The sequence below is a fragment of the Acipenser ruthenus genome, chromosome 27, assembly GCF_902713425.1.
Source record: "Acipenser ruthenus chromosome 27, fAciRut3.2 maternal haplotype, whole genome shotgun sequence".
NCBI classification, from domain to species: domain Eukaryota; kingdom Metazoa; phylum Chordata; class Actinopteri; order Acipenseriformes; family Acipenseridae; genus Acipenser; species Acipenser ruthenus.
The window spans coordinates 3,873,200-3,884,592 of NC_081215.1; the positions used below are offsets into that span (position 1 = coordinate 3,873,200).

The following is an 11,393-nucleotide window of genomic DNA, read 5'->3' on the forward strand; positions in this document are numbered from 1 at the left end:
GTTAAGCTCCATTTCTGCAATTCAAAAAAAAAAAAAAATTAAAATCAGTTAATAATGTCACTGCCACTCTGACAGGGTGAACAACGTGCCACTGTTGCGCAGTGGTTGGGAAATTCTGAGCCACCAAAGCAATTTCGGCATGTGAATGAATCAAAGCGGAAAACTCGACTCCCACCACGTTACACAGCAGACATGCAAACTGATTCCCCGCACGTCCTCCACACTGAGCTTCCTGCAGCCTTTTCGGTCACTTCTCACGCGTCTCCTGAGTTCCGCCTCGACCAATGAGATTGCGAGAACGCGGTTGCCAGTCCCATGCTCATATTTCCTCGTTTGAAGCTGCATTCTGTTTGACACAGCAGAGATACAAGCTGCCCTTCTCCTAACCTTCACCGGCTACAGCACCGCAATAAAGGTAAGAAGAAATAAAATACCGCTATTTATTTATCTAGACTTTGTTTTTGTATATACTATACACGTTTCTTGCAGTATATCATTGTCTTTACATGACATTGCTTTAATTAGGTGTCCGCCCTGTTTAGGTGCTTTTAAAACTAGAATGGTACGGTTTAATTTATTTATTTATTGTTTTTTCTTCTTCCAGTTTGAATGTTTTAAATATCTTGCATAGTGTCGTGACTGAACCACAGCTTGTAATTGTGAAAATCTGTAGCCGACATTAGTTTATGACGAGTGTCACGTTACCTGCCGCAGATGGCAAGCAGCCGAATGTTCTGTACAGTAACTTTTAAAATACGGTAATATTAATAATAACTATACAGTCACACTTTATTTTGAAAATATATACTTGCATTAAAAATAAAAATGCCGAATGTGTCATATAGCTAACTAAATGTACCCAACTCTAATTAGAGCCACTGTGTAAAATTTCAGTAGAAGGATTATTACCAGGTCCAAGTTCAGCTAGAGATAGCAAATTGTAGCTCTTGTCGGTGCATGTACGTACTTCTAAAGGGCTTCTCCCTTAAATAGATAGGATAGGATTTATAAAAGATCTGTTTAGCTAATGAGTATACATATATATTCGAGACACCGCAGTCTGCTTGCAGTTTTTATGAAACGTACGCACTACATTTTCGGCAGACTGTGTGAAAAAAAAAATGCTGTTCCATCAGTGAGCATGTCCGTATTTGTTCTTTCTGAAACTAATAGTCGTCCATGTTGGTTTCTAGTACTTAAATCCGGTGCGATTAAAATGGGATTTGCGTGTTTGGAAGCATGATTTGACTTTATAAATAACCGACAGGCTTTTTTTTTTTTTTTTTTTTTTTTTTGTTTTAAACGTTTTCGTGTCTAGCTTTTGAGTTTCTGATGTTACAAACCATCTCTGCAGTGTGAAGGCCCAGTGTTATCTGGTAATTAAATACTTATGAATAAGTAAATAAATGGTACACCCACGGGATGCTGCAGGGCGGTAGAAGATGTATGGGTAATAACATAGACTAGACATACTGCTGTAACATTTATTTATATTATTACATATATTATAACCTTTAGAGTTCAGTGTGTGCATCTAATATAAATACAAATCTTTACTGCAGGCAGCTGTCAATTTCTTGACTGATCTTTAAGGAACATTTGTGCTTTCATGTCTTGTGTTTTCTGTCCTTCCACCAAATCCGTAATAAAATAACATATTTTTTTTTTTTTAAACAGATGTAGCTCTCCTATCCCTTGTCTGGCTTCAAAGCAAATCTGCATCATTCATGAATCATGCAGTGAGCTGCACTATATGGTTATATTCTTAGTTTTAGTCATGCTGTATAATATAACCTATGCATCAAACAATACCTTTTTTTTTAAATTCCTTTAGATTGTATTACATTCATTAATGATAAAACTAGAATGAAAAATATACTGTTAAATGTACTAGAAAATGAAATGGGTGACATGAATGGAAGCCATCTCGGTGAATGAAGAAGCCATTTCAAGTCTGTTGGGTTGTTTCCTTGCGGTTCACCTGAATGAACTGTTCAAGTGTCAGTGAGGCTGCACATGCATTGATTATACTGCAGCAGCCCAGGGTTACCATGGCCATAGGTTTTTCCAATCTCTCTGCATTAATATATCTTTTTATTGGGGCCTTTTACAAATGATTATTGTCTCAGGAACTATATGGATAGGTTTATATGGATAGGATTAATAGAGACATGAATAAGAGGCCAAATATTCAAACTTCTGGCCCTGATTTGAGGCTTACACTTTACTGTGCATTAGAATTTACAGGGAGTCATGTTAGCCTCCCTGTAGCACAGGAAGTCATGTGCGATGGCAGGAAGGGAACCTGCAAGCCAGATTTAGTGAGAGTGCAGTAAATGATGAAACATGCATTCCAGAATGTATTTATTTAAATATATAATGAAAATACCAAACCCCAGAAATAGTAATCTACAGGCACTTGTTGCAGCTTGTAGAGACCATTTTTCACGTTTTTTTCATGTAGACTGTTACAGTACTGTACACGCAGAGTATACTGTGTAATGGCTAGCACACACATTTCTGATATGTTATTGTTTTTAACAGAACCATCAACATGTCCATCCTGAAGATCCATGCTCGTGAGATTTTTGACTCCCGTGGGAACCCCACTGTGGAAGTAGATTTATACACTAAAAAAGGTAAGTTTGTTTTTCACATGTAGTCTCTTTGTGGTATAGACATGGGATCGTTGGGTCACCAGCAATGGTCCATCATCTGACCACAGCGTCTCTGACTTCTTTTTAATATAATACATATTGCCTTCTCCAGTGTAATAGTTTTCAGTCACTTGGTATTTTGTACTGCAATTCACAGTTTTTATAAAATGTATTTTAGCACTGTTTTTATGACCTTTTTAGGACATTGTCTGATTTGGACAATGATGCATACCAGATTGAATCCCATTGATCAGTCAGACAATACATGGTGGTGTACTGGCACCTTGGCCATTGGTACCTTTGCCAGGCTGCAGTACATATCGGTAGGCATTTAGTTACATACAAAAGAAAAGGTTTAATGAAACTAGTCTTTTTAATTTATACACCACAAATGGCAGTACAATGCTGTGCTCGTGTGTGTGTGTGTGTGCCTCAGTGGTTTAAATTGCGTTACGCGAGACCTTCAGATCAGATCAGAACAGAATTTATAATCGCTTTTGTCTGGTCTGAAACTGACCTGGCAAAATGGAAAGCTGGAAAGCTTCAGAACAATTGAGGTGAAGTAATCCAATATAGTGCCCAGCCCTCAAAAGGTTCCCCATTTAGATTGTGGTGAAGGGGGATCAAGTTAAAGAAGAATAAAATTAGCGTTTGTAATGTTACATGTGTTACTTTGGAACGGGATACTATTACAGACTAATCATTCTGTGGGGCTGTTTTAAATGATAACTTTTAAGAGGTGTCACTCTTCTGTTAGCTGGTTATATCCTGTCTGTCCAATAAATGAGTTGCATGCTAATAAACAAGTCTGAAACTACTGCAGCACTGAACAGTAATAACATCATATACAGCTGTCACAGTTTGAAAGAAACCCAATATCATAATTACTGTAGTAGCATAATGAAATGATATATAGTATAACAGCAGCAAAATAGGGAATTTCTAACTTCTGATGGGTTAGTGGCCCTTTTCACAAAGCATTATTTAATTAAATAATGATTTTATTGATATTCTTTAACACTATAAAACGTCTGTGCCTATTAATATATTTGTATTATTAAAATATTCTGAAATGGTACAAATCCCTGAAAATCTGCCCCCTTGTGTGAAACCCCAAAAGAGCTTGGTTTATCAAATCGTTACTGCAAGCCAATGCAACCCAGCCTGTAATAAACTGGTACTTAAACAGTAGACTCGAAGCACAGTGGGTGTGTGATGCTAAATTACTGTAAAATGCGTCTGCTTTGTGGTTTGCCTGCGTTAAAACTTTCCTTTACTCTGAGTTACTCGGCACAGGAAGTCACATGTGCCAAGCTCTCCGTTCATTTCTTACTCTGCTTTGTGTGCACATGGCTTCCCCTTTTGTTCCTGGCAGGCTTGTTTTGGCAACATTTTACAGAGTTTGGAATAAGGCATTGTTAGGATAGAAAGAGCACGAACAAGCAAGTGAGCCTGATCTAATAGGTTTTAACAGATATTACATAAGCTCTGCTGCATTTGACCTTTTTATGAGGCATTTCTGCTCGTTGGCTTCTGTTGGCACAGACATTAATTATACACGAGCAACCTCAGCCGAAACGGTGCAATGCAATGAGACTTCCAGTCTTAGGCTGGCATGTGTTGCTGCCAGGTATTCATTGTGTCGTAGTAACAAGTGATATTCTAATACAGTTTGAACTGGTCTCTTTTTCCTTTCTGTTCCTGGCTAGTGAACTGTGACAAAGCTACCAGTTTGTTTTTCCTTTTAGAGAATTTGGCCTAAATTTGGCTTATTTTAGAGTATGCGGATCTCAATAGCCACAGGCTGTACTGTAAGTTTATTGTTGCTCTTAATGTGGTACTGCCTCAAACTGCACCAGAAATTGTTGGCAACTTTACCCCCGAATCCCAACTCCAAATTCCTACTGTGAAAGATCTTGTTCATTTCAGTGACTTCATACAATGTTGAATGATTCTGGCTTCTGTAGCACCGTAGGATAAAGGTTTACTTTGCTGCTAAGCCTGGAAGCACATTCACTTTTTAATCTCCATTAAACGCTACTGAAACAGCTGCAGGCTGACCTGTTGCAGTCAACTTCACTTATTAAATGAAAATTAGAAGGGGGAGTTGTAACACTTGGTTAAACTGAAATAGGTTGATTCATGTGTGTATTCTGGGCATGGATTTTGGCCGAATTTATTTTAATAGCGATCACGGTAAGCAGGCTTACAGTATTCTGTTTTAACCCTTGGAAGTTGGTCTGCATTCACCCGTGACTACACAAAGAAGTCTTTTGAAATTCCCCTCTTGCAAATTTGAATACTCAATACCTACAGCTGACTTCATCAAGGTAGCTTTTTTGCTCCTTTACCAAGTCACCATTATTGCTCCGGACCTTGCTCCACATGTCGTGTTCCCTGCCTTGCATTCTGTCGTTTCTGTGTTTCAGGTCTTTTCAGAGCTGCCGTTCCCAGCGGGGCCTCCACAGGAATCTACGAAGCTTTGGAACTCCGTGACAACGATAAAACTCGCTACCTTGGAAAAGGTGGGTCTGGTGTCCACGAAAACGTATTTACCTGCTTCAAAACAAAGCAGCTGCCAAGGACAGAGCAAACGCTGCATTACAAGGCTGTTCGTGTTTAATAAATGATGCACTTTGTGTAGCTGTCACTTTGGTCTTTACACAATAAATATCAGTTGACATTTTCTATTCTACCCACGTTTTACATAGAACAATCAGACTTTTATTGTTTATGAATATTACATGGGCCCCTAAAACAAGCTTCTTTTGAACATTTGAAGGGTATTTTTGTTTTATTTGGTCTGCCAAGCTTAACCAAAGCAAGAAGAAACCGTTTAATGTTCAGTTCATTCTGTAAAATCATACCGAATCATACCCTTCTCAAAGGTGGCATGCAGTAATGAGGTCATAATACAATCATAATAGTTAACTCTTTAAAAAGTGTATAATGTGCCTTTCAGCCGATCCTAGGCTTGATTTTCAACCAAATGGCGCAAAGACAAATTCATGAACTATCTGTGTGCTTCCATGCAGTTTGAAAATCAAGCCTCCCATGTGTTGTAGCTTAGCAGTAAATACCTTGATTTAATAACTGGCAATTCTGAAAGCAAGAATTTCTAAGATACTGTAAGTATTTGGTGATGCAAGAGAAGGGGTTCTTGTTGTGTAAAGTAAACGTGACCTTTTATTTGTGTTCATGTTTTTCCTTTCTTTCCATGTTCGGACTCGCTCATCTCACGATCTTTGTTCTGTACAAACATCTTTCTGTCCCTTCATCTGTTACACTTCTGTCAGGGGTGTCCAGAGCTATAAAATATGTTAATGAGTTCTTGGGACCAGCTCTGTGTAATCAGGTAATCCATAAACGTGTGGGAAAAATAATAATACGATTGCAGCTCACAAAAGCATGTGTTTGACAACTAACTTCCGAGCAGGCATTTGTAGACGATTACCATCTTCATTCAATAAAAATTAAAAAAAAAAACTCAACTCTTGTTTCATGCATTGCCGTCCATTGTTTGTTGGAGGATACGAATAGAGGTGTTGCGAGTGCCATGATCGTCTAGTTTTGCCTGCTGAGCATGAGTGTGGTACTTGATCAGTGATGCATTTGCTTGTTCCTTCCAGGTGTCTCTAAAGCTGTTGAGCATATCAATAAAACAATTGCACCTGCATTGGTTAGCCAGGTAGGAACATTTATTGTTTGACTAACCGTTTTGACATGTGTAGTGTGGTGTATGCATAATGGCAATTTACTTGTAAGGTACAGTGGCATCTTTTAATTGGAGAATTGTCCCATTGACTTTTCTTCAGTGTGAAATTGCATTGCTGTGCATACTTAATGTTTACTTTTTACCCTTTAGAATGTGTCTGTTATTGAGCAAGAGAAGATTGACAAACTGATGTTGGCTATGGATGGCACTGAAAACAAATGTAAGTAAAAATAAATTGGCATGGCAACATGAATTAAATATGTAGACAATTCATTTTTAACTTCCTGTTGTTATTGCACTAATTTGACAACTGTATGATCTTTCTTGATTTGCCCTTTAGCCAAGTTTGGTGCCAATGCCATCCTGGGTGTTTCTCTGGCTGTGTGCAAGGCTGGTGCTGCAGAGAAAGGTGTCCCCCTGTTCCGCCACATCGCTGATCTTGCTGGAAATGCAGAAGTCATCCTTCCAGTTCCTGTAAGTTTCGGTTAATCTAACATTTTTAAAAACCCCGGAAAGATGATATTTAGTTATCCTTGATTTTGTGTTAGAAATGTGATATTTACATGTATTGCATTGGTTTGCTTGTTATACATTCTGTAATTTCCTAAGTTTTTTTTTATATATATTTGGCTGTTGTGGCTACCAGTGACATCCCTTCTTCTTAGATATTAAGGTATGCTTTTGTTTTGCTTTTCAGGCTTTCAATGTAATCAATGGAGGATCCCATGCCGGTAATAAGCTGGCCATGCAGGAGTTCATGATCCTGCCTGTCGGAGCAAGCAGCTTCAAGGATGCCATGCGCATTGGTGCAGAGGTCTACCACAACCTGAAGAACGTCATCAAGCAGAAGTACGGCCAGGATGCCACCAACGTGGGAGATGAAGGAGGCTTCGCCCCCAACATCCTGGAGAACAAGGAAGGTGGGAAACGTACTAGCTTTCACACAAGCTTTGCATGCTGCAGCTTTCTAAAATTAGTGCGGATAGGATTTCTAAGGAATCAACATGACTCCATCAGTGGGGCATCTTTGCTATGTGCAAAAGTATGCATACACAGCTATGGCCAGAAGTTTTGCATCACCTAGAATTTTAGGATTGAGACGACATTAAAAAAACGAAATAAACATGAATTAGATATTTTATTTAACATCATTTATTTATTTATTTCTTAGCAGACAATCAAAGAAACAACCAAATTATATTGCAGAAGTCTAATAGCTGTACTTGCATCCCTCAGAATACTGGAGATCCTTGCGGTATTCCAAGATAGAACAAGTAGTTGGAAAAGTAAACTAAACAAGCTAGTAGCTATAGTGCTGTACACATTTAATAGATTCAATTGTATTACATTTCATACAATTACCAGAGTTGCAGCCCCCAATGTTCTACAATGTTCTGGTACTCTAAAAGAGAGTGTTAAGTTTGATTTATTACTTGGTGGTTAAATTACTGTTGTGCCATCAAGTACTCTGCAAATGGGAGTCCTGAGGATTTTATTCCAGGGAAGCAGATGGTTTCCAAATTAAGCACTTCAACTTGATACTGTAAACTGAATTGACTTGCTGCCTCTGAATCGGCCGAACTCTGACCCAGCTGCTAAGAGGTGCTGAAACAGCGAGATACTGTAGGCTGAGCCACTGCAAAAAGAAAAACGTTTAACAACTGCTGCTGCAGAATGGCACAAGGAGCAACGAATAAGACATTTTATTATGTGACCATTTCCCATTGTGTACAGTAGATACATGTGCACAGGCTTGCCATATTCATGCCTTGAGAATTTGTTCTGGATTTCCAATTTTGAGGTAATAAAAAATCCCAGAGTAAAAAAATCAAAGTAAGCTGAGTCAAGAGTATATTTTAATGCGGTGGTTTGGTTAAGAGTAGCACTTCTTTAAATTGCTTTCAATGCACCCTTCCTTTTTCATGTGCTGTGGTATTTATTTATTTTTTTCTTAATGCCATCTCCCAAGTATCCAATAAAAGCTCATTCTTACAGTGGGGTTGAGTGTCTTTGTGACTTAATAAAAATGTAAAACAGCTTTCAACCCTGTGATTTATTGAGTAAACTGGACATCAAGGCAACTTCAGTGACAGAAACAGCTGTAGTGCGAACGTAGAACATGCTGAAGATTCTATTTAACATGACTAAAAGCATGAGTTTTGTTCTGTTGCAATAATGGAGACTGAATTCAATCAGTTTATTGTGCTGCCACAGCTACTTTATAATTGGTATGGCGGCGCTATCAATTTGAATTAATACAACCCGCCACCTGTCACTAGATTATTTTGGACAGCTGCTGGCTGTGAGGAAAGCTTGTAGTTGTTTTCATTGGGTTTCGAGCACACGTTGCAAGATTTTTGGGGGGATTCTAGTAGTTAAAAGACTTTTTAATCCTGAAAAATTTGAGAGAATAATTAACATTGTCAAGTTCCAACATCAAGCTGTTCCTGAAGTCTATTTTAAATCCACATATCTTTTATATATCTTCCCCCCCCCTCCCCCCCCCCCCCCCCCCAAGTATACTTTTCTACTGATTTTCTAGTATCGCTACTAAAATTATTTGTTGAAACAGGAGGAGTAAACTTTTCTATTGCAAATGCACATTTCCTTGTTTTTAGTTTTGCTGTAACAATGCTGATTTCTATGTCATTGTTTCCTCAGCCCTGGAACTTCTGAAGAATGCTATCGGCAAGGCTGGGTACACTGACAAAATTGTGATCGGAATGGACGTTGCTGCCTCTGAATTCTACAAAGATGGCAAATACGACTTGGATTTCAAATCCCCCGACGATCCCAGCAGATACATCACTCCCGACCAGCTGGCTGACCTGTACAGGGGATTCGTCAAGGATTATCCAGGTAGGGTTTTAATCTTTGTGATATTCTTAGTTACTAAAGACACAAGCTTCTCAAACAAGGCTCAGTAACCCCCCCCCCCCCCCAGATGTGGATGTATCTATTGGATTTATGGCAACTGCTTTTAATTCAAGCTCATAAAAGAAGCTCTTGTGATTTTTCTTTCCCCTGGTTTTTTTTGTTCTTTTCCAGTTGTTTCCATTGAGGATCCCTTTGACCAGGATGACTGGGAAGCCTGGTCCAAATTCACCGCCAGCACTGCAATTCAGGTGGTTGGTGACGATCTGACGGTGACAAACCCCAAGCGCATTGCTAAAGCAGTGTCCGACAAAGCCTGCAACTGCTTGCTTCTGAAAGTCAACCAGATTGGCTCTGTCACTGAATCACTCCAGGCGTAAGTCATTTAAGGAGTTTTATTCAATGACTACTATCTGCTGAAAGAGTCAGTGTTTTTCTTGTTAAACAGATATTACTGATGTGCACATTAATCTGCAGGTTGGGCACACCACTAATTTTAAAGCCAAAAAAAAATTGTAGCCTGCTTTTGATTTTGCAATCATGCATGTACTGGTCTAATTGTTTGTTCATAGTGTTTTTGTATCTGGGGGGAGGGAGTGTCTGGGTTTGAAAATGAATGGCATGTGTTCCTCCTTCCTCTCTAGTTGTAAGATGGCTCAGTCCAGTGGCTGGGGGGTGATGGTCAGCCACCGCTCTGGAGAGACGGAGGATACTTTCATTGCCGATCTGGTTGTTGGTCTCTGCACTGGCCAGGTCAGTATAAACACAAGAGTCGGAGCTTTCCAAAGTACTATAAAAGTGAGTTTGCTCGGGGTGATCCTTTTAACATGTTTTCTAACTTCCTTCAGATTAAGACCGGAGCCCCATGCCGATCTGAGCGTCTGGCCAAGTATAACCAACTGCTGAGGTGAGTCCTTGTGATGTATTAGCTTCTGAAATACTGGAGTTCAGTTTACAGTTTAATAGAAAAAAATGCATGCAATTTAATATTTGAATTGGATATAAATGAGTGCAGTTTAGTTTCAAAGGAACTGCATATTGCAAAAGCATGCAACTGTTGTATTAGATAGAACACCAGGCTAGCAAATATACATCGGTTCTTCTTTGGGAACACCCTTGCTGAAAACCAAGATGTTGCATCTCAAGGAGTTTATCCTGGAAAGTGGGGAAACGCTGTAGTCATGTCGTTAACAAAATGAAATCTTTTACCCTCCCCCAATAGGATTGAAGAGGAGCTGGGAGACAAGGCTCGCTTTGCCGGCAGAAACTTCAGAAACCCTCTCATTAACTAAACAATGTGCTTCCTAGGCTCTGCTTTCATCATTTCATCATTTCAACCCAGTTTAGTTCACCTGTAAGAGAAGGGCAGCTGAAAAGGGATGGTTGTAACGGTTGAAGGTCCAAGTCCTTACTAAGCCATCACAAGGAATTTCCCCATGTGTGCAATCTACTGCTCCCAAGGCTAAACACAGCTTCATAGTACCAATCACTGATGTGCGTTTTTTTGTATCGTGTGAGAGACCCTGTCGTGAGTTTTTGTGATTTTCTGTATCTTAACATAGTCTATTTTAGTAAAGAGCAAAGTCTATATGTGCAACAAGTCGCTTACCTGAGAAATTGTATTGTTGCTGTATGTGTGGCGAATAAAAACAATCCCTGAACCATCAACCTGAAAAAAGGTGGTTTATTTTATTTTTTTATTTTTTTTACTATTTCTCTGTCTTAAGTGTTGCGTTTTTACTAATATCTCCGGAAGTAGCGTTGGCAGACAAAATGTCTTCCTTTATCCTTCTCAGGTTATGACATTTAACTGTAGTTATCTATATTGCCACCACTTCCTTCACATACTGACACAGCAAGCTTCTTTTATGGTATTACAAAAGTAGCATCTGTTATAAGTGGTTTCCTACATAGATATAGATAAATATATATGGAGTGTTTATAACCACATATAATGGATCTTTGAACATTTATTAGTAATTGCTGACTATATAGCTACTTTCTACTTGCCTGGAAATAAACACACTAGGAAAGACCTATTTATAGATTCTAGTAGACAAAATGGAGCTGCGTGGATACATTAGCATGTGTGTACAAATTGTGAAGCATGCCATTGCTAAAATATCAAATGTATTAGCCTCCAGTGT

The 11,393-nt window shown here is 38.9% G+C and overlaps 1 protein-coding gene across 2 annotated transcripts; it reads left to right on the forward strand.

Annotated features, from left to right (window-relative positions):
* The first annotated feature begins 261 nt into the window (after window positions 1-261).
* Window positions 262-10,914, forward strand: LOC117432244 (alpha-enolase). Of its 2 annotated transcripts, none has more exons than XM_034905079.2 (12): window positions 262-415; window positions 2,545-2,639; window positions 5,087-5,182; window positions 5,954-6,012; window positions 6,523-6,592; window positions 6,713-6,846; window positions 7,070-7,292; window positions 9,034-9,231; window positions 9,421-9,622; window positions 9,891-9,999; window positions 10,095-10,153; window positions 10,469-10,914. In XM_034905079.2, exons 2-12 carry the CDS (start codon window positions 2,555-2,557, stop codon window positions 10,536-10,538), a joined length of 1,305 nt encoding a protein of 434 aa, XP_034760970.2. In that variant the 5' UTR covers window positions 262-415; window positions 2,545-2,554; the 3' UTR covers window positions 10,539-10,914. The 2 variants fall into 2 exon arrangements, with proteins under 2 accessions (XP_034760970.2, XP_034760969.2); XM_034905078.2 differs by lacking the exon at window positions 5,954-6,012 and adding an exon at window positions 6,287-6,345.
* The last annotated feature ends 479 nt before the right edge of the window (window positions 10,915-11,393 follow it).

Excerpts from the sequence above, each read along its gene's own strand:
- LOC117432244 (XM_034905079.2), top strand. The coding sequence starts at position 2,555 with ATGTCCATCCTGAAGATCCATGCTCGTGAGATTTTTGACTCCCGTGGG. Across the intron at positions 6,013-6,522 it reads GACCAGCTCTGTGTAATCAG|AATGTGTCTGTTATTGAGCA; the intron begins GTAATCCATAAA and ends TTTACCCTTTAG. Across the intron at positions 9,232-9,420 it reads ATTCGTCAAGGATTATCCAG|TTGTTTCCATTGAGGATCCC; the intron begins GTAGGGTTTTAA and ends GTTCTTTTCCAG.